Source organism: Cucurbita moschata, unplaced genomic scaffold (assembly GCF_002738365.1).
Source record: "Cucurbita moschata cultivar Rifu unplaced genomic scaffold, Cmos_1.0 Cmo_Scf00005, whole genome shotgun sequence".
NCBI lineage: Eukaryota > Viridiplantae > Streptophyta > Magnoliopsida > Cucurbitales > Cucurbitaceae > Cucurbita > Cucurbita moschata.
In genome coordinates, this window is record NW_019268521.1 from 4244611 (window position 1) to 4262914 (window position 18304).

Here is an 18304-nt window from a genome sequence, read left to right on the forward strand (position 1 = left end):
TTTTTTTTTTTTTTTTTTTTTTTTTGAATAGGGGCATAAAAAAGGAGAGGGAATTAGGTAAAGCTCCATTAATTAATGGTTTATATTAGAAGGTTGAATGAGTGGCGTTGAAATCATTCAACTACACATAATTGGAATAAATGAATCTCTGTTGCAAAAGCTCCAACCACTTCCTTCAAATTGACCCAACAATTCCCACTTGTGGAATATTAAATAAAATTGGCCCAAAATCCATTATAAAATTTATTTATTTATTTACTTATTTTATATAATAATTTCTTGAGAGTGATGGGTAATAATAAAAGCTATGCCCATTTTGAAGAGGGGGAAGAAAGTGGCTCAGTCAATTTTACCTTTCAAACAAACATAAATATTTTTTTTAATAATAATAATAAAAAAAGGTCAAATTTAGGTTCAAGTAGGTCAAAGGAAGCTTAAAAAAGTAACATTGTGAGTGAATATGAAGTCAAGTGTAGAGAGAGAAAATGAGAGGGCATAATTTACTATTAGTTTTTTTTTTTTTTTTTTCTTGCAATATATGGAATTGGATTAGGACGGTAACGTTTTATGTCTAGAATTTGAATCTAGATTCAGTATTTAATATGAATCGGTTGGAGAGGGGAACGAAACATTCTTTATAAGAGTGTAAAACCTCTCCCTATTAGAGGCATTTCAAACCGTGAGGTTGACAGTGATATGTAATGGACCAAAGCGGACAGATTCAGTGATATGTAATGGACCAAAGCGGACAGATTCTGCTAATGGTAGGCTTGAGATGTTACAAATGATATCAAAGTCAAGCACCGAGCGTTGTGCCGTTGAGAGCACTGGCCTACAAAAAGAGTGGGTTGTAAGATCTCACATCGGTGGGAGAGTGAACGAAACATTTCTTATAACAGTGTCAAAATCTCTGTCTACTAGACATGTCTTAGAGCGTCATAACGCTGATAAAAATATATAACAACGACTAATGGCGATACATAACAAGTCAAAGCAGACAATATAATCAAATTTCTAGAAGCCAGGGCGATTCAAAGTTGGCAGTACAAAAAGACAATATGAGATGATACCCATACGCCTTTTTGATGCCCAAGGCTTTCCCTATTCAATGAAATCCTATCAATGAGCTACGACCAGTCTCTAATATTCCAAACACTTTCAAAAAGCAAAATGGACTAAAGCCTTACATTCATCAATGGCATTATCTTGCTAAGCAAATGTGTCCACATCCAACTCTTATTGCACTCATTACATTCATCCCGGAAGGAAAAAGAGATTAAAAAATGGTTCGGACATTGAAAACTTTTAAAGTTGTCTGATAAAAGTTTGGAGACTAAATAGATACAAATCCTTCAAAGGCTAGAGTTCACACCTTGTCTCCAACCCTTATGTAGAAAGAATCATTAAAAATCTACGAGGTCTCCCGAAGCTGACCTCGAGGTGGACAAAATAGTCATGAGCGTAATGCAAGGAGTAGCCATCGCTATGCAAGAAATAAAAGGTTGTTTAGGGTGGAGTTATGCACCTCTACCTAGTCCATATGCATTTGTGTAACAGCTTAAGCCTACCGCTAGTAGATATTATCTGCTTTGACATGTTACATATCGTCATAAGCCTCACGGTCTTAAAACGTGTCTACTAAGGAGAGATTTCCACATCTTTATAAGAAATGTTTCGTTCCCCTCTCCCGCTCAGAAGTCCATATTTATTATATTGTTTTAAAATAGGCAGAAATTCCATTAACATGTCATATAGTTTTATGGAAGCTGTAAAACTAGTTCAGTAAATTATGCAACAGTCAAATATTCGACAGCAACTTTGACGTCAAACACAAAAGGGGCTAAAGAGAAAAGAAGGTACGTGAATGATGGAGGAGTCAATCAGGGAGCTAATCGTTCTTACTTTCCATACTTTTTTTTTCCGTCCGTCTCGCAACAGGAATATTGCAACCTGTACGAACACGTACTGGTCAGAGTCGTTACTAAAAAACTACGTATTTTAAAACTTTAGAACAGAAAAGATATCACAGTTAAAACACTATAAAAAGATTAGTCCATTATGTATCGTTGTTAGCTCCACGGTTCTTAAAACGCGTCTACTAAGGAGAGGTTTCCACACCCTTACAAGAAATGTTTTGTTCCCCTCTCCAACCGATGTGGGATCTCACAATTCACCTCCCTTGGAGGTCCAACGTTCTCACTGGCACACTGCCCAATGTCTAGTTCTAATACCATTTGTAATGGCTCAAACCCACCACTAGTAGATATTGTCTGTTTTGGATCGTTACGTATTACTGTCAACCTCACGGTCTTAAAACATGTCTGCCAGGTAGAGGTTTCCGTACCCTATAGATCTAATCAATAGCCAATCAAAGAACCAACTTAATCCACTCACTTAGACCAAGAATTTTAACACAAAGCTTGCAAGGCTATAACACATCCATTGGCCAATGACATGCACCACAACTAGAGAATTAGTAAATCACTTGCCCATAGAGAGGTGAAAATAACCTGTCGTGCAACCCGGATGGCTGCCCCTGCCTAAACTCAAAAAGCTCTGGTTTAAGCCTCTATCCTCCCCAGTATTTTGGTTATGGAATCAAACTTCTGCAAAACACAAAAATGAGGTTTCAAATTTTATTGTAACATCTTCCTTATTGAATTATTAAAATGACTATTTACAGTTTTAAAAATCGAAACATTGGATCTCACAATCCACTTCTTGGGAGTCCATCCCCATTGGTACACCATTCAAAACCTGGGTCTCCATATTTGTTAGAGAGGGGAACGAACCATTCCTTATAAAGGTGTGGAAATCTCTCCCTAGCAGACGCGTTTTAAAACTTTGAGGGGAAGCTCGAAAAGGAAAGCCCAAAGAAGACAATATCTGCTAATGGTGGGCTTTCAGAAAGTTGTTTCACATGCCTATTGAAACCATCCCAGAAGAAAAGAAGTGAATCCCGTGAATTTTCAGCTAGATTATGTGCTTTACGACTTTCATAATTTTATATACCTGCAAACAACGATGCAACAATAAGAGAGGAGTTATTTCTTCTAAAAATCAGAAAGGTCAATCCCTTCTAAAAATAATATTTCTTCATTTCTTTTTGGTGTCGAAACAGGAGACTTTTAATTAGGACTAGAAATAATAATCTTAGATTGATATGGAATTTAGAGGCTCACTGACATAATGTCTTAACCAATTAAGTTACGCTCCGTTGACCTCTAATATTCGGACGCCTATCTCACCCTTTGTGGGAACGAAACTTTTCACTCGGAATCCCATCTTCCCCTCTCCTATCATACCAGCCTCACTCAAGCACACAATATCCCTCACACCATAAGATCTCATCTCATGCACCTCAACTCGGCACTAACGGTTGAGCTATAACCCCACCAGCCTCGACCCTAACCAACATGCCACTTCTTTGGGGCAACTCCATATGATTGAAGAAAACAAGTGGAAATCCAATCCTAAGCTTATAAGGAATGCTTCAACATAAATAGTTGACAACAAGATACAAATTTAAACCATTCAACTTTTCAGTAATGTTCAGTATTGAATAAAAACCAGTGAGAACCAAAAAATTTAAAACCAGCAAAAGAACATCGAGAAATAAAGCAACAATAGCAACACTGACCATCAATTGGTCGAAGCTGAACCCAAGAGGACCCATGAGAATCCATCAACCTCGGCGGCTTCCCGCTTACGAAATGACCTCCGGATTCTGCATAGCTTCAATACGAGACATCGAGAAAAACCAACAAATTGCATTTAAGCTCTGATATCCAATCGTTGCAGCGGAATGCTACGACCAAAAATGCTTTGATACCCAATTGTTATAGTTGGATGCTACAACAAACAATGCTATGATACTATTTGTTGTATCCAAAGCTACAACATACAACAACCAAAATGCTCTGATACCACATGTTGGGTCTAAAAAGCTATAACAAAAAATGTTCTCATAAAATTCCAATATTTATAGGCTTATACGTAAATTATGGAAATCCTAGATAAATTCAAATCTACTGACAATCTCCTCAAATCTTGGTACTTTGAATACTTTGAACCATATTTCAACTACTTTAAACCATATCTCAACTACTTTGAATACTTTGAATCATATCTCAACACAAAATGTCAGAACCAAATATGTTTTGATACTCAATTGTTGTAGCGAAAGCAGAAGCAAGATCGATCGCACTCACACACCTATAAACAGAAATTAAACAAAGTGACACAAAGATTTATGTGGTTCGAAAAGGATAAATTCTCCTACATCCACGGGTAGTAGCCAATCACTATAACCAAGGTGCTTACAAGTGTATCTCTCACACTCTCACACTACAAAGTCTCTCTTACAAAGTTCCTCTCAATTGTCTCCAAGCAAATACAAAATAACAAACAAAGTTCCTCTCAATTGTTTCCAAGCAAATACAAAATAACAAACAAAGTTCCTCTCAATTGTCTCCAAGCAAATACAAAATAACAATGACTTCACACGATTCCACATGACTCCACACCTTAAAACAATGTTAGATAAACCTTTATATTAGCATAGTGATACTCGTTCCCATAAGTTAACCGAATAAATGAGAATATTAATCAAAATAGGTTATGAAAGAGTTAATAACCAAAATAAATAAGAATATTAATCTAAACTAAATAAGAATTCATTTTTTATGACAATTTACAACATTGCAGAACTTGAATCAGGCCCAAAAACACTAACAACAGAATTTACTACACAAATCATTAGCAAAAAAGGCGGAAAAAACAGACAACAGCTCAAAAATATATCAATCTAGAGAGAGAAAGAGAACTAACGTCTGTAAGCTTGAATATAGGGAACCGGAGAGAGCGAAAAGGTCGAGAAATCATGGGCGTTGAGTTCGATTTGAGAGAGAACGAGTGGATGAAAAACAAGCGTATCGCTGACTGGATTTTACGAAGAACTGGACGCATTCCTATAGAAAGATTTGAAGGCTCAGCCTGCTTCGCATCGCTCGGAGATAGGGGAGAGGCTGCTACTGGACTGGCGCCAATCGTGATCGCAGGGGCCGACGCCTGGGCTTTCGCGCCTCGATTGCATGCTGAATTTATACTAAGTGACAAAGAACTCGAAAAGGAAGATTAATATTCCCTCTAATTAATTTTAATAAAATGTCGCCTTTTGTGGTGTGAAAGGTGAAACTTAAAATAAATTATAATTCTATTTTAGTCTTAATAAAAGAATATACCGGTCTATACAAAGTTAAGGATATACCGGTCTCAAATTCTCGAAACCCGGTTTATTTCATATTGGAGAACGGAACCGGCATTCACCCGCCCTTTACGCCTCGCCAACGCGCCTCTGATAAACGGGAGCCGGAAAATCCCGATTTGCTCTGTGCTCTCACCTTCCGAACCGAAGACTCTGAAACTGATCCTCGCAATTCGTCTGTTTCCGATCAGATTGTTCCAGTTCTGATTAGCTTTTCATTCTGTATCTAATGGCATCCAGTTCGTTCCGTGGCGGTAGTTCCTTCTACAATGGCAACGCTGCTCCTTATCGCTCCAGGTATTGTCATCGTTCTTATCATGCTAAGTTCCCAGTATATTTACAGAAATTAGAGGTATTGCAAGAAATGCGAGTTTTCTGTCACTTGTCTTGAGGAATTTCTCAAATTGTTTCTATGTTTACCGGTGTTAAGAATGGTGATTACTCAATTCATGTCGCTTAATTGCAATCGTCCTTCGTTTTGAGGTATTCAGGGAGGGTCTTAGCACAAGAACGGCGGCTGCCTCCGATGAAATTCAACTTCAGATCGATCCGATGCAAGGGGACTTGGACGACGAGATCGTAGGTCTTCACAGCCAAGTTAAAAGGCTTAGAAATGTGAGTATTATGATTTTACGTTAATATATGGTACAGCTTTGCACTTAGGTTTATTGAATTGCAAACTAGAACACGCAGCTAAGCCTTTATTGAAAGCACTCGGTGCTGGTATCTTCATCGAATAACTAGAAATAAAGTACTCGACAGAAATCTGAACAGAAATCTTCAGATTTCTTGCGGTGCTCCTATAATATTTGAATTTAGCTATGTTCGAGGTTGATCTACTTGTAATGGTACTCTTGGAATTTGCATTGCTCGTGGTTCCTTTCTTAATGGAATTTACGAGCTGTACGTTCTGTATCAATACATCTCACGTGGTATAGCTGCATGCTATGTGCTTAGTGTTCGATTTCATTATCATGGCGGTCACAGACATTGTTTTCTTTCTGTGAAATTTTGTGAGTTTCCCTCCCTTCTTAGAAGAACGAAATATATGATACGTTACATTCGACTGGTACAAGTTGAATCCATATTTACGAGTCTTTGTAGATGCTGTTCTTGTCTTTTGGCTCATCACCATTCAAAACGTATCATAGGCAATGAAAGAAATGCGTAATAGTAATGTAACAAGCATATCAATACAAATTATAATTGTCTGAAGAATCCTACTGAAACACAAACTGCATAGCATTCATTATTAGATCATCAACAAAATTCAGACGAACTAATTGCTTACCTTGTTTTCCTTCTCAAAAATGAGTTTGGAAAATAAAACCCCTGCAAATTCAAGACACAAAAACACGAGGCAAACCACAGTTTGAACCGTGCACAATTCTCTATCAACTACCATTAAAAGACTTCTAAAATCTCTTATCGAATTCATCCATGGTCATTCTGTTTTCTGGCAGTGGCTGTAATGCAGTTCTCACCTTCCCCCCACCTCCAACAACTTTTGATTTTTATTGTCCATCTTCTTTTTGCTAAGTTGGAGTTGTTCCTTGGACGTCGTTCTCCGCTGTTTTTGGCTCGTATCATTTTTCTCTACAATTTGCCTCTGAATGCAATTTTCTTTTTTCCCGTTCTTTTTCTTCTTCTTCTTCTTCAGCACCTTAGTTGTACATTAGCAGCCTGATGGTTTGTTCCTTGAGTGGAGATTTGGTTTCTACAACAGTTGGTCTAGGAAATTGGTTTGCCAACACACCAGTTGTATGCCATCAAAATCTCGAAAATGAGGGGCATCTTTGCTTGACTGTCCAATTTTCTTCTTACAACAACATTATTATTATTTGTAGAAAGATTTGTTTCTAAACGTTTAGCTAAGCGTTCTAGTGGGTTTGGTTTGAGCTGGTGCATGCCTAATTGTATGGCGGTCAATGTTGAGCAGCCCCTTCTGTCTCATATTATCGACGAAAGCTCGTCTTGTTTCTTATTGAGTAAAAAAGAACAGATTGTGTAATGTTTTCTGGTCCAAAAGTCTCACAGTGTTATCATAATCTTAATCTTGTTGAGATCCTGTACAGAGTATATATGCCAGTTCGTTTAATTAATTCCATATTCGGCTTTTGATCTTTACAGATTGCTCATGACATTGGGACAGAAGCAAAGTTCCAGCATGATTTTCTAGATCAATTGGTATGCAATTTTTTTCTTAATGCTATTCATAGTTGTCATATTTCCATTTGTTTTTTGTATGTTGATTTAATTCTTGGTTTTTACTTACTGACGTTCTTACTTGTGAGAAAACTCTTTAGGTCCTGATTACTTGAGAAAATGGAAAATGATGGATAGAATGAGAATTTAAATTTTAAATATTGCATTTATTAAAATTATATTGGTACAAGGATCGGAGTGTTAATTATTCCAATTAATTGATTCCTCTTGGGATGATGGTAGGGAATGGAGTAAAATTATACAGGTTGCCTCAGTTTTTATCCTACCTATAATGGCCTAAACCCACCGCTAGTAGATAATGTCTTCTCTAGACTTTGCCTTTCGGGCTTCTCCTCAAAGTTTTTAAAACGTGTATTCTAGGGAGAGGTTTTCATACCCTTACAAAGAATGTTATCCGGTGTGAGATCTCACAATCCACCCTCCTTCAAGGCTCAGCGTCCTTGTTGGCACACTACTTCGTGTCCATCCCCCTTGAAGGCTCAACCTCCTCATTGGCACATCGTCCGGTATCTGGCTCTGATACCATTTGTAATGTCCCAAACCCACCACTAGTCTCATATCTGATACAATTTGCTAATGATGGGCTTGGGCCGTTACACTACCTCTTGCCAAAAGATAGAGTGGAGCAAAATAGAGAACAAACGAACAAAACAAATCAACGGTTCCCTTGATAACTAAAGTATAAAATGCATAGAGCCCTATCAGATTAAAAGAAACTAACTAAAGAAAATCATTCTCATATCAACTTGTATCAGTTCCAAACGTGTGCAATCGCCAATATTCTTTTAGTTCTAACATATCCGATCATCTGTTTTCGGTCTTGTTGCAGCAAATGACATTGATCAAAGCTCAAGCAGGGGTGAAGGACAATGTAAGAAGATTGAACAAAAAAATCATACAGAACGGATCAAATCACGTCGTCCAGGTCGTCATATTTGCATTGATCTGTTTCTTTATAGTGTATACGTGGATGAAAATATCCAGAAAATGAATGTTCTTCCTCATTTTCTTCCTCATTATGAATGAAATACCAGTTTGCTGGCCAGCAAAAAAGGGAAAAGAAACAGGAATGATGTTGAATATATTATCGCTGTCTCCCCCTCAGCTTAGAATATGGGACAGTGAAAATAGGCTTTTGATTTTCTCTTATAGGAACATTTTTAGTGTACTTTTATACGCTATAAAGATTTGTATTGTGTCTCGTGACTATTAGAGTATTATTCGTTAATTCATTTATTCCTAAGGTTATTTCTAATTTCTATTGTGACTTTTAGGAGAGGAAAAGACCTTTTAACTGATATGGGTACTACGGATACTCTGTCCCGATTCATGATCGAGAGGCCAAGCGTAGTTCTTTGAATCAAATGAAATCGATTCTTTTTTAGATATTAAAATCGAAAGAGTCTCGATTAAAAAAATGGATTTCTTAAGTAGGCGTGCCTTTTTTATTTAAAAATAAAAAAAATTGAAATTGTTTGATCTTCTTAATTAATAAAAATTTATATGAATTAAATAAATATAAATCTTAAATTTTCAAGAACTAGTTTAGATTTGGTGTGGCAGTGGCAACCTGAGATATCAAAATGCACTCTTCATTGCTGCTGTATTTACAGAATATGTACAGCAAATTTTGTCAGTTCATGTTAAGACAATTATTAGACTTAAAAAGCACAAAACCACACACTACTAATCAGATTTAATGCAGCTCAGGCAGTGACTAACACAGACTGCATATTAATCACAATCATCTCATCATGGATTGATTGGTTTGATGTCAGCCTGGAAAATCACCTTCTTATCATCTACTTGGAGGAATTCATCCGGGTTGTGTTACCTGTAACTAGTAGTTCCCCCAGCTTAGGAAAAAAAAGGAACAGGAGGACGGAGGATGGAGAACGATATCGACGATGTCGCTGGCCTGTCAGCAGGATGTCAAAACGCTTTACAAAGATTGTTAGCTTTCATGTTAGAGGAGCTGTGCTGCTCGATAGGGCCTGTAGGAACACACAGCCTACTTCTCTTTGGCTCGGATATTCTCACGTGTGAAATAGCTGTAGCAAGGGCATCCACCAGAAAGCAATCGTCGTCATCTTCGCCATTGGCGTTGCAACTTTCAGATGAAGAAAGGTCAGAGACTTCGTTAAGGGAGGTCGAATTAGCTGCACTGTCAATCCTGTTTCTGTCAGACTTAGTTTTGGCTGAAATGGGAGACGGTTGGCAAGATTCTTGATTCTTCAGTTTTAGTTTGATCGGAAGAGTCTTGAGCGTGCGCTCGGTGTAAAACAATATCCATGGATGCCCTGAAACATCACCATCACCATCACCATCACCATCACAATCCAGACTAGATTACAATAAGAAATAAGGATTGGCATCAATCTGTATTCTAAGCAAAGTTCAACAATATGTGGGGAAACCCCGACCGACCCCTCTTGGAGATAAAGAGAGGTCGAGAGTACATATTTTAAGACAGTTGAGTTCGTGTTAGCTATTGATTACGTGCATCCGGGAATGAAATCAAGTGGCAAAATAAACTTACTTAAGACTTCTTCTGCTGTTATCCTAGATGAAATATCTCTTGTCAGCATTCTCCCAATGAGATCGCGGGCAGGTTTAGATATGGACTCCCACATCCCCGAGTGGAAGTCGAGCTTAGAGTTCTTTATTGCTTCGAAAACTGATTCTAACGAGTCGCCTTGGAAAGGAAGAGCGCCAACCAAAAGAGCATGGAGGAGCACACCAGCACTCCAAATATCCACCTTCTCAGAGTACTTTCCTGACAACACTTCAGGGGCTACATAAGCTGGGCTTCCAGCCAAACCAATTAGACTCTGACCTGCATTAAGCAATCAAATGACTTAACATAAGTAGGCAGACGTTCGAAACTTAAATCGAAAAAGCAGATAGAACATCAACATTCGCACACCGCTCATACTAACATGAACAATCTATATAAACATACTGATCTCTTTACAAGCATGTTGTTAGGACCTCAATCTTAGCCCTGTGACACATTAACCCCGCCCTGCCCCGCCCCCCAACTCTCTCAAAGCATTCTCTATCTCGTTATAAGCATCCTCTCGCTCTGTCTAAGGTAAAACTATTGTAGCTACGAACGCAAATGTGGCTGCTGTTAAGGCTAAGGACCAGCAGAGTGAGGTATGTTTACCGAATGAAGACGTTAAAGTTTACCGAACTCCACGCCTACATAGGTTCCAACTAAACCCAAGAAGGCTCTCCTTTTTCCCACATCTTACCAAGAAAAAACTTCATCGGGTCATTAGTCATATTGTCAAACGAAGACCGCGAAGAAGATCATACAACTAATACCTAAAGAGAAGCATACAAACACGAACTCGTTAATACAGATTAAAGAATGCATACCATATGAAATCCTAGTGGCCAGGCCAAAATCTGCAAGCTTTATCTTTCCAGCTGTTGTGAGAAGAATATTTTCAGGCTTTATGTCTCTATGTACAACCCCCATATCATGACAATACTTTATAACCAGCATCACTTCCTTGAGTATATTAGCTGCTCGATGCTCCGAATATCGACCTTCACTGACCATCTGATCGACCAGACGGCCTCCACGGCACAATTCCATAACCAGGTGAAAACATTCAGACTCCTCGTACACTGCTAGCAACGTCACAACGCCTGGGTAGCCAGATAAGTGCTGCATTATCTCCACTTCCCTATGAACAGTCTCCTCTGCTTTCTTTAAGGTCTTGCAAGCATATTCAGCTCCACTAACCTTACATTTACACAGCCAAACTGAGCCAAATTTTCCATGTCCGATCGTCTCGCCTGAAACATAATCATGTTCGATGTTATGTTTACGCCCAATTTGAGTAGCCACGTCGATGCACCCGATCTTCCTCTTCAAACCTCTACCAGGAAGAATCAGGGAAGAACTCCCACTGGGTGGAGCTGTAGCTATGCCGGCAAACCTACTCTTGCATGAAGGAACTGGTTCAATGCCCACATCTTCCTTGCATCGTTTATTCAACCTCGTGTAATCTTCTAACGAGTAATGAGCCTTCAGTTTAGAAGATCGCGAATCATGAGATTCTGTTACATTATCTCGTAAATTCAACGGTCCATCAGTCTCGCTTCCTTTCCGTTTCTTCCTCATCAATCCAAATTAATCAGCAGCTCTTACGCGCGAATTCGAACGACTGAAAACTGCTAGAAATTTACAGAACCTCAACAAATATTTAAAAAAAAATGCTAAATCAAATGCAAACCGATCAATGATTTCGTATCTCCTACCAAACATTACAGATATCAAACGAACGATATCAGAATCAATTAGCCGTAAGGTCCAACAAATTCCATAAACTTCAAAAGAAAACAAAAAAGTAACCAAAGGATGAAACTGCACCTTCAAAGCGCCAGAAAACCTTCACCACTCGCATATCAAATCGCCGGTTCCGAGGAGCGAAAACAAAACGCCACCATTGAAACAAAGATCGATCCGTCACACAAATAGACAACTGAGAACAAAGAATCCGAAACCCTAACGATCTCCAATCACATTTTCTTTCAGAGAAAATCTAGCAATCCCCGATTTATAAAAGATGATAGAAAAATATATGGAAACGGCCAAAATATCGCACCAAGAGAGAGAGCGAAAAAAAAGAAAAAGATAAAAATCAAAATCAAAATCAAAATCAAAATCAAAATCGAAATCGAAATGTTTAGGGGTTTTTGGTCTCCAAAACTTTACGTCCAACCAACGTGTCCACTCCATACTCCACTGCACATCACCAAAAAGCTACCGGTTTTGCTCCTCATTGCCGAGCCCGACCCGGAAACCGGAGCAGATAAATAATACCCTGCAGCGCAAGCAAATTTAGCTCAATGTTGCGTCGGGTCTAATAGGCGTACACGTGTCAGATAATAATCTGACGGTTGTGATATTTTCACGTGTATGGTATCGGCTGTGGTCGGAGGACTGCGTGATGGATTGGATGGTTTTGTTTATACTGAAAGAAGCTGCGGCACGCGTGCGTCACGTGGGGATGTCTTTTTGCGTACGTTTTATTATGGCTATGCCGAGACGTCTGCCAAACAGGGCTTTAGAAGCCCAAATTGTGAAATTTGGAAATGGAAAATAATAATAATAATTAATAATTAAATATAAAAAAGGAAAAGGCAACCAATGAGTAAATGCCTGTGGTTTATTGTATGCTTGGGATGTAAGAGAACATTGAAAAGCTTATTTTATAATCATAATGTTTTTTTTTAAATAAAAAAAATCAAAGGAACAATTTTAACGACCCGTATGAAGCAGCAAGGACCATCTTATCAAGCTGAATACTTCTAGGTGACTGATGGTGAATAGTACGGTAAGAGAAGGGGGTGAAAAGAGCCCCGAGAGTTAAATAGAACATGAAACGATTAGATAAAAGCTGTTACTTGTGCATGTTAAGAACTTAGAGGGAGTGATTTGATTACATAAATTTAAAAAAAAAATAGTTCAAAATAGTCTTTGAACCGAACAAAAAATAACATGAGCTCATTGTCACGGTCATGCTTGTCCAGGGCGTGTTGCCCATGGCCGCATGTCTATAACAAGCCAGACCCTTTATGTCTTTTCATGTTCTAGTGTTTTATTTTTGTATTTTGAGGAAGTATGAGGTTTCGGAAAAATCATGTCTAAGGCTGCCAGACATAAAATGCCTAAAAATGTAGTAGTAGGGGATATGATTAGTTGTTAACCTCTCCCTACCAATAGTTATATATTGTGAGTCGTTTTTACTCTTTTGCTTGCATATATAACGTCTCTTTCAAAATCTCTCTCTGCCCTCGTTTTATAAAACCTTATTCTTAAACCGAAACCAGAGGCTCGAGCATACGTCGCTTGCCCATAGGCAACGTAAGAACGAATTAGCTTAGCTCACTCGTTGTTGGAAAGTGAGCGCCGCACAATTGCAAGTTCGTTACCAAGAGTGCGATTGTGACACTCATTACGTTGTCATATTTATTAACTTAATATTATTTGTAATGATATTTAAATACGTTATTTTTCATTCATCTTTAAATCACAATTTTAAAAATGTTTAAAATAAATATGAGTATTTAAAAAAAAAACAATATTAAAAAAATATTCTTATAATCATTTGAGATTAAATTTAAATTAGAAAATTAAATTTGTTAGAGATAGAATTGGAGTAAATTAGAATTTACAAGATTAAAAGATAATTAAGTTTTTTAAACTTTGCGCGATCAAAACGGCTCAACAATCTCTCTCTCTCTTGCGCGCGCGCGCGCTTTCGCCCTCTCTTCACATCGTTCAGATCAATATCTGGAATCGCTTTCTTCCTCTTTCGCTCCTCGTGGCCTTCCTTCATCTCTCTCATCTTCGCATTCTCATTCTGGAAAAGGTCGTTATCGATTTCTCCGATGAAAGATTCGTATTGCTCTCTCTCTGAGAGTTGCGTTTCTATGTAAAATTTCACTACAGCTCCAGCTACCTCGGTTACTACCGGCGACAGCTACGGCACCGAATGGCAAAGGATCGCAGCGGTTCGACACGGATCCATCTTCGCTGCTCTCACTTTCTTTTTCGCAGGTATACGCTTGGTAGTCCTTAATCTCTGTCGCAATCTCATTCTTGTTCTTGTGTTCTGGTTCTTTTCTCTGTTTTTCTCGAATCGTAATGGCGGATGAATTGCTAGTTTCAATGCGTTGATTTGTAATTATGTTTTTATCGGAAATGGACAGTGAATTTCCAAGTATTCAAAAAGAGAAAAGTAGACTTGAGAAGGATTGGGGAGTTTTCACAGGGACAGCTGGTATAATATTGTTATATTCGCTCAGGTTTGGCTCTTTGGATGGGATTGCTTACCTTTTCACAGGGACAGCTGGTATAATTATGTGTAATTATGTTTTTATTATTATAGATAAAGCTTACATGTATGATGTATTGGAATTTTGGAGATATTGACGAATAGTCAAGAAGTTGGTGGATGATATATAGCGAACTATAGAAAGTAAGCTGGACATACAAACAAAAGGTTTCCATGACTTACAATTTGAAATTCTCTTGAATCAACGATGAAGATCACAGTATCGATATTTTTTTTAACGTGTCTTTATTGCAGGAGACATGACCTATTAGATCGCACGTCAGTTGGAGAGGGGAACAAAATATTTCTTATAAGGGAAACTTCTCCGTAATAGAGATATTTTAAAACCGTAAGGCCGAGGCCAATATGTAACGGGTCAAAACGAACAATATCTGCTAGCAGTGGACTTGGATTATTTCATGACCACATTGATAGATAACTATTCAAGGTATGGAAAACGCACGATAACATTCCAAACACATAGCAGTTTGTAGAAATGAGTACAAGATCTGAGTAATTCGAGATTATTATATTTACTATACCAAAATGCTGTTTACCATATATTATGTATACTGCATTCATATAGCCGTTTTCTTGTGGCACAATACTGAGGATTTTAATCTAGTTCCATTCTTATGTGAGTCAAGGACCATTGCAATTCGTATTTGTTTACACTGGTCTTTAATCTGTATTGATGCAGTTATGATCATTATTGATTAGAACAAATTTTATAGAATGTTAAACAGACTAACTGCATTAAAAAACTTTGTTCATAATTTTTTCTAAAGCAGTCATAAATCTTTTAAATAACGAGAGCCTTTTTATTGAGAAAATGATTGGGCCCTCAACTCTTAATACATGGTTTGTATGTGCGTGTGAAATTTTTGATAGAGAGAAGGCCATCCACGCTTAATGCATGAGGATAGGGCATAGGAAACAACAATATGTATTTTAAGTTTCAGTGGTACATTTTCGTTACTTCAAAATTGTCAGTGAACTCGTTCATAAATTCAGTTCTTGAAGTGGCGTAAATAATTCATATCCTGTACCTTTGTTCATTATTTGTTTGATGATAGTTGACAGTAGGGATGATCCTTTGTCTCTCCTACCAAATTAATGGACCTATGAGAATTTTTGCTCATGAATTTATTGTCGGTTATTTGAAATTATGTTTTCTAGGCAATGGTCCATGAATTGCTAAGTTTTCAAGAGAACAAAGTGGACTCGAGAAGGATTGGGAAGTTCTTAAAGGATTACCAGGTATGAAGTTAATTCTTCTCCACCCTGTATTATTGTAAATTTTATGTTCGATACTTAAATTTATGTACAGTTCTCACGGACTCCACACTTCTGTCGAGAGCACTTATGTTATGTTTAGCCTACAACTTATCTATCAAAATTTTGGTGCTACCTACACTTACCAAATATGAGATGGTTAGTTGATGAGTATTAGCTGCTACTTTCTGCATGACCCCTTTGCTTGTGTGCTTTTTGAGTGGTTGCTGTTGAAGTGTTGATATAGTTAAATCTACCTCAACACGACTCTGATATCATGTTAAATCATCAATAAACCAAAAACCTAAGTCGATAGATTGCAGTAGATTTAATAATATCAATACTTCAATGGTTAAAAATCTTCCAAATGAGAGCATTTTGATGGACCAATTACACCCTAGTTATGTTGTAGGCTTTGTCATATGAGAAAGAGAATTGTGTCCAATGCAGTTGTCAATAAGTTAAAATAAGTTAAAGAGTTTTAGATGTCAAAGTAAAGTATTAAAAGGAAAATGACCATTTTTTTACGTGACAGCATATGTACAATTGAGAATGTTAGTAGATGAAGAACTAAGAGTGAACCTAACCCCCCCTCCCAATGCTCTCCCCTCTCTCCTCTGTTCTCCTACCCCCGACCCTTAGCCTTCATCCAGTTTGCTTCCTATTGGATTTTGCTTTAGAGTTGAGCATCACCTTCTAGTTTCATCTTTCTCAAGTTGGTTCGTTCTTTTTGGATTTCATAATCACTTTCTTCAAGTGTTTAAGTCTTTTTTATTATTATTCTTATTTTATTCATTAGACATACATACATACATACATACATATATATATAGTTACGGAAAAAGGAGTGGTACTTCATTACTTTTTTCATCAAGATTCAATGGATTTAGTTTTCATTATTATTATCTTTTGCAATTGTTGGAGCATTCTTTTGCACAGCCTTGGAAAAGTCCTTAGAATGGTAGATTCTCCAAACAGTTGAGAGGGGATAAAGGATTCTTTATAGTTCATAAAATGTCTAACGAGCTTGGTTGGTATTCAGATTTTTGTTTATCCCATGAAGGTGTTAAGAAAAAACATTTTGGTTCCAGTTGGGATTCAAAAAAGAGGCTGGATTGTTTTTTTGGGAAATGTCAGATGAATTCTAAGAAAAATCTAAAAATCTAGTGAATTTTTGCATGATGATTGAAGATGTATTTAAGGCACTTCTTCACAGCAATGGCTGCGATGAATTTTTCTTTCCCCTCGGCCTTTTCATCTTCGTTGGGAAGCAAGATGGAGGGTTCACTTACGGTTTTTGAATAATAATAATAATAAAAAGAGTAGGAGGTGATGACTCTAGACTTTGAGGAAGTTTTTGTATATTTCTGAAATTTTGGATATTGGTAGAGAACTAGAATACCCATTGACATGTTAGATGGTTTGCAATTTTATTGTATATAATTATATAGTGAAAACAAAATATATAACGAAGGCTATGTAGTTGGTGGGCTTTAGTTTTCAAGAAAACAACTTTTTATAATCATTTTAGCAAACTATTTGAGTGTCTACCGATATAATATACAAAAATTGCAACAGGTTGTTATTAATTATTATCCTTATAGAGGAGTGTCAAGTCCCCAAGTCCAGAAAAACAAAGCGTGCTTGTTTTTATTGTCTGAATAACACAAAGGGTAGACAAGAAACAGAAACATCATCAAATATTTTAACTCCTTGTCGCTGAAGGTTTGCCTCTTTTCAATAGGGCTGAGGCGGCCATAACCCGCACTATTAACTTCATCTGCCCGATGTTTCAGGATAAATAATGTTTCAGCATTATATTATATTCATTTCCTCATGAATCAATAACAGTCTAAGTTTATATTACATTACACGTTTTTTTTCTTTAAAATTTAACCGTGGGAGGGAGATTTTAACTCATGACGAAAAATAACTAATGGCTTGACTAGCTAAACTATATTCATATTGGTATTCATATCGGTTACGTTACTAGATCTATTAGAATGCTATGAACCTCTCTCTTTCTCTATCTTATCTATGTATAGCTTCTTTCATTGGTTAATTTTAGAGGGCGGAAACAAATGAAAAGGAAAAGTTTTATGGTTGTACTTTACTCATTTTCAACCTTATTCTTGTCACGTCACTTGGTTGCATTGAACTAGTCTAAACTTAAATGACGAGTATAATTTTTTTTTTTTTTCACTTTGAAGGATTTTGACCACCCATGAATCTTACTGTGACTAAGGTGAGATTTATTATTATTTGTATATTATTAAGTGCACTAGTTCTTTTGATTTCAATCACTTCTTAAACTTAATTTTGAGTGTTTTGTTGGTTAAGTTTAGTGCAATTTATTAGTCAGTTAATTTTTTAGCAGTTCTTTTTAATACACTTTCAATTTAATGAAGTATTAATTTAGTTGGGACGAAATTAAAATAAAGTTGTTGCCCCACTTAATAATACTGTACCATTATGCAAAAAGAGAAAAATAGTGATGTCTTTGTTATTATTCCCTTGCTATCACAATGTGCTCTATGCTCATATGCCACGCCATGCCATGCCATGCCATGTCCATCCCATCTATTTGTCACTTTCCTTGACACTCTTTCTCAGGTATGTTTGCTTCATCCATTTTGCCATGTTCTTGATTTTTAATGTCGATTTAAAGCAGTAGAAAATT

At 37.1% G+C, this 18304-nt stretch overlaps 2 protein-coding genes and 2 long non-coding RNA genes across 5 annotated transcripts; 2 read left to right on the forward strand and 2 right to left on the reverse strand.

The window, feature by feature from the left end:
- Window positions 1-1695: 1695 nt before the first annotated feature.
- On the reverse strand, window positions 1696-5129 carry LOC111442619. 2 transcript variants are annotated; one of them, XR_002710332.1, is made up of 5 exons: window positions 4831-5129; window positions 3641-3735; window positions 2844-3012; window positions 2511-2606; window positions 1696-1950 (listed from the first exon to the last, which is right to left on the reverse strand). It is a non-coding gene; the product is annotated as an uncharacterized LOC111442619 (long non-coding RNA). The 2 variants fall into 2 exon arrangements; XR_002710331.1 differs by lacking the exon at window positions 4831-5129 and having other exon boundaries at window positions 3641-3942.
- A 223-nt stretch (window positions 5130-5352) lies between these two features.
- Window positions 5353-8728, forward strand: LOC111442618 (bet1-like protein At4g14600). The gene is made up of 4 exons (XM_023080061.1): window positions 5353-5563; window positions 5758-5881; window positions 7397-7453; window positions 8322-8728. Exons 1-4 carry the CDS (start codon window positions 5496-5498, stop codon window positions 8481-8483), a joined length of 411 nt encoding a protein of 136 aa, XP_022935829.1. The 5' UTR covers window positions 5353-5495; the 3' UTR covers window positions 8484-8728.
- Window positions 8729-9068: 340 nt separating this feature from the next.
- On the reverse strand, window positions 9069-12254 carry LOC111443442 (serine/threonine-protein kinase PEPKR2). The gene is made up of 4 exons (XM_023081249.1): window positions 11880-12254; window positions 10877-11680; window positions 10032-10328; window positions 9069-9792 (listed from the first exon to the last, which is right to left on the reverse strand). The coding sequence occupies exons 2-4, from the start codon at window positions 11628-11630 to the stop codon at window positions 9425-9427; spliced, it is 1419 nt and encodes a 472-aa protein (XP_022937017.1). The 5' UTR covers window positions 11631-11680; window positions 11880-12254; the 3' UTR covers window positions 9069-9424.
- A 2457-nt stretch (window positions 12255-14711) lies between these two features.
- On the forward strand, window positions 14712-15567 carry LOC111443539. The gene is made up of 2 exons (XR_002710519.1): window positions 14712-14797; window positions 15529-15567. It is a non-coding gene; the product is annotated as an uncharacterized LOC111443539 (long non-coding RNA).
- The last annotated feature ends 2737 nt before the right edge of the window (window positions 15568-18304 follow it).

Bases quoted from the DNA above. Each gene is read 5' to 3' on its own strand.
- LOC111442618 (XM_023080061.1), top strand. From the start codon at position 5,496: ATGGCATCCAGTTCGTTCCGTGGCGGTAGTTCCTTCTACAATGGCAAC. The intron at 5,882-7,396 runs GTGAGTATTATG...TGATCTTTACAG, and splicing joins AAGTTAAAAGGCTTAGAAAT to ATTGCTCATGACATTGGGAC. The intron at 7,454-8,321 runs GTATGCAATTTT...GTCTTGTTGCAG, and splicing joins ATGATTTTCTAGATCAATTG to CAAATGACATTGATCAAAGC.
- LOC111443442 (XM_023081249.1), bottom strand. From the start codon at position 11,630: ATGAGGAAGAAACGGAAAGGAAGCGAGACTGATGGACCGTTGAATTTA. The intron at 10,329-10,876 runs GTATGCATTCTT...TGCTTAATGCAG, and splicing joins GGCCACTAGGATTTCATATG to GTCAGAGTCTAATTGGTTTG. The intron at 9,793-10,031 runs GTAAGTTTATTT...GTGATGTTTCAG, and splicing joins AACAGCAGAAGAAGTCTTAA to GGCATCCATGGATATTGTTT.